The sequence below is a fragment of the Dipteris shenzhenensis genome, chromosome 20, assembly GCF_047967505.1.
Source record: "Dipteris shenzhenensis isolate YYH24624 ecotype China chromosome 20, Dip_SZ_1.0, whole genome shotgun sequence".
In the NCBI taxonomy this organism is placed as follows: domain Eukaryota; kingdom Viridiplantae; phylum Streptophyta; class Polypodiopsida; order Gleicheniales; family Dipteridaceae; genus Dipteris; species Dipteris shenzhenensis.
In genome coordinates, this window is record NC_141615.1 from 14,363,161 (window position 1) to 14,366,662 (window position 3,502).

Sequence of the window (3,502 nt, forward strand, 5' to 3'; positions counted from 1 at the left end):
TCCAAAGGTAAACATATGAGTCCAAAATTAATGAAAAATGTGTTTTATGTCCAACGCCTTAACTTGAACATATACAATCTAAACATGCCGTTTCAATAAGAGGATGCCCTATGTAAGAACTTTTTGTTATATGATACTAAAATGTTGTAACAAGAAAATGATGACTAAGAAATGTATAATAACTATTTGAATCACATTGCCATATGGAGAACCCTCTTAATGGAACACACGAACAAACACGTTAATGCATTGAAAAAAAGGCACATACTTTTTTTCAATGGAATGATGGGAACGACTCTTTTGAACAAATGGATGGCCACCAAAGGAAGCATGTAGAGACTAAATCATCAAATTTATTAACCAGTTTGTCAAAGGCTATGTGGGACTTTCTCGAGTTGACTTCTACAAAGAAAAGTATGGGATCATTGGTCAAGCATGGGGGTGAGAGGTTGATCGGATACATAGAAAAACTTCTAGAAAACTATGAGAAATTCAATCACTTAATGCAGCTACGTGTACATAGAACACTCTAATGCATAGACAAATGTGATTACAGACACTTTCCAAACATTGTTCACCTCTTGCCTTTCATGAACGATATTGAATTCTTCTCATTAGCACCTCATTAACCCGTGCCCTATCCTATTTTACCGGTATTGTGTAAAAATCAAAGGCTCTTTGACTTTTCTATAGTGTTTATTAAACACAATGTCTTGATACATCACCACTTCAACTTGTAATTAGAAATACTGCATACAATCACAAGTCATGAAAGGCAAATTAACACCTAGTTTTAAGGGACTATCATGAAAGTTAGGAATATCTTGCATAATTTATAGCACACAAGACTACAATCTAACACTTGGTTTTATTCAATTAGAGATTGGCATGAGCACATTACTGTAATAGTCCAGATGGCCTTAGAAATATCCCCACGTTGTACATGCACCTATAATGAGAATAGCATGGATCTATTCTTATGTAAGTGCAATTGTAAGTTTCCCATATTAATTGACTTGGAATTCTCTTTCTTAAAGACTAAGTCTTGGTTTGTATGACCTATGCACCACTTTTTCATGTGGACAAATTTAAATATAAGGGTCCCACGTAAAGAAATTAGATATTTCCCATCCTACATTGAGTCTTGCTATCTCCTCAAGAATAAATCTTTATTAAAGAGACTAACCCTTGTTCCTTCTCTCCTCCAAGTAGCTTGCAAAAGCATTCATCTTTGATGATTATGGTTGCTTCTTTTCTTGGATTCTAATAGTTCGCTGAAATTCATCTAGACATACAAGGTTTTTATGGAGTGTAGCACTAGAGAGACTCGTGGGTGTGGGTCACTTATTGATTGAAGAGGGATGCTCTAGAGACAATTGAGAAACCAAGATGACCCTTGAAGACACTTTCTTGAGTATACAAGTTTTGAAAATTGAGTGCCTACAATTTGGTCTGAACTACACTCTGTCAAAGGTTCGAGAGGAAGGTTCAAGGAGGAGAAAAGCCATGCTTGGCGTTCAAACATAGTGTCATAGTGACGTTCTCTTTGATGCAAATGGAGAAGAATTTGAAACCCACTCTTTGAACGCGTCTGAGACGCGTTCTGGCCTTTATATGTTAGCCTACCTCCTTTGCTCTTCAGGTGCCATTCTTACAACCACAAACGATCAGGTCAGCTACATCAACCTCCTCCTGCCTCTAGCATGAACAAGCTCCACATCTCTCTTGAATCTATTCCTTCTTATTTCCTCTGCCCCATCTCCCTCCAGCTCATGCTTGACCCCGTTACCCTCACCTCTGGCCAGACCTTCGACCGCTCTAGCATCGAGCAGTGGCTTGATGATGGCCATCGCACTTGCCCTGTCACTCGACAGCTCCTTGCCCCCGACGAAGAACCCATCCCTAACCACGTCCTGCTGCGAATGATCCAACGCTGGTGCGTGGAGAACAAGTCGTTGGGCGTGGGCGTTGAAAGAATCGCGACGCCCAAGCAGCCCCCTGGCCTGGCAGAGATCCAGCAGCTCGTTCATGACATCAATGTGAAAAATGCCGGTTCTGACAGTTTGCAAAGATTGAGCAGAATAGCGAGGGATCATCCCAGGGCCCGGAAGCAATTGTTGCAAGCGGGGGTGCTATCCGGATTGGTGTCCTCCCTTCATCGATACCTCAAATGCTCATCAACCGCCTGCTCCAGGGCTGACTGTTTCACGCCAAGGATGCTGGATAGGGCGGGCGAGACTCTCAGGCTTCTGGCATTTTTGATCGAAATCCCTGGTAGTAGCGCGGTGTGGGAACCTACCGTGGATCACATCTCCTCGATCGTTTGGTTCGTCGCCAACGGCAAACCAGATGCAAGATTGAACGCAGCAATAATACTAACCAAGACGAAGCACGTGTTCGACACTCCGAACCGGAGGTTTGGCGAGGTGGAGGGGTTGATGGGCGGCGTGTTGGAGCTGGTGACGAACGGGCGGTATACGAAGGAAGCGGTAGTAAAGGGAGTGAAGTTGTTGCTGCAGAGCTGCGTGCGGGCGAGGAACAGGATGATGGCGATAGAAGCAGGGGGAGTGGAGGCACTGTTGGGATTGGTGAGGAGGGAGGGGGAGGAGGAGGGCAAGGAGGTGGCGCTGGAAGTGTTAGACATGTTATGCGGGTGTGCGGAAGGGAGGGCAGCCATGTGGGAGGGGGACGGCGAGGGGTTGGGGACCATAGTGACGACCATGGGTAGGCTATCCCACAAGGCAACCACGCATGCACTAAGAGTCCTCTGGTTGTTAGTGAAGTGGGCACCTCAAGAGACTTCCATCGCCAAGGAAAGAGCCCTCCAGGCAGGTGCCTTTGCCAAGATTGCTTCCATTGCCCAAAGCACATGGGCTTCCAGTGAAACCAAAAACCTTGCCCTCAAGACTTGGCTTCACTTGAGCATGCTCTTACCTTAGGTCCACCCTCACAAATGCTTACAGGTGAGACATTTTAATTACACACTCCATTTTGTTCGTTTATCCATTCATCTTGTATATGCATTTTAGAGTGGTGAGTTTGGCTCAGGTTTAAGGGCTCTTTCACAGAAGGAATTCGCCCCCCCTTTGCTTAACCTTCCCATAATTAAGGTAACTCCACTAAAGTCACCTCTCATAGCTCAAAATTTCAACCTCGATTAATCCCCTAAACCCTCCCTCTCGTCCTCCACATAAGGGTAAAGGCTGGAGCACTTTTCGGTTATAAAGTCCTCAAAATTTTGGCTCGTAGCATCCCGCCGCTCGCCATATTTCGAGGACTTACTTTGTAAGACGTTCGGTAGGCCCATAATGTAGAGATGAGCTTGTGCTCCCAGTCAATACAAATGGCTTCAAACGATGCGAGTTATAATCTTGCAACATGTCTTGTCCGAGCTCTAAGCCAGGCTGTTTGCTCTAGGGTAGTATGGCATCAACTTCCTATGTATGGGGTGATATGGCATCAACTTCATATGTATGATCATGAATTCACTAGTCAGGATCGC

At 44.7% G+C, this 3,502-nt stretch overlaps 1 protein-coding gene across 1 annotated transcript; it reads left to right on the forward strand.

Moving 5' to 3' along the window:
- The first annotated feature begins 1,703 nt into the window (after window positions 1-1,703).
- LOC147889320 (E3 ubiquitin-protein ligase PUB22-like) lies at window positions 1,704-2,939 on the forward strand. Its single transcript, XM_087392047.1, has one exon. The coding sequence runs from the start codon at window positions 1,704-1,706 to the stop codon at window positions 2,937-2,939; it is 1,236 nt and encodes a 411-aa protein (XP_087248173.1).
- Window positions 2,940-3,502: the final 563 nt, after the last annotated feature.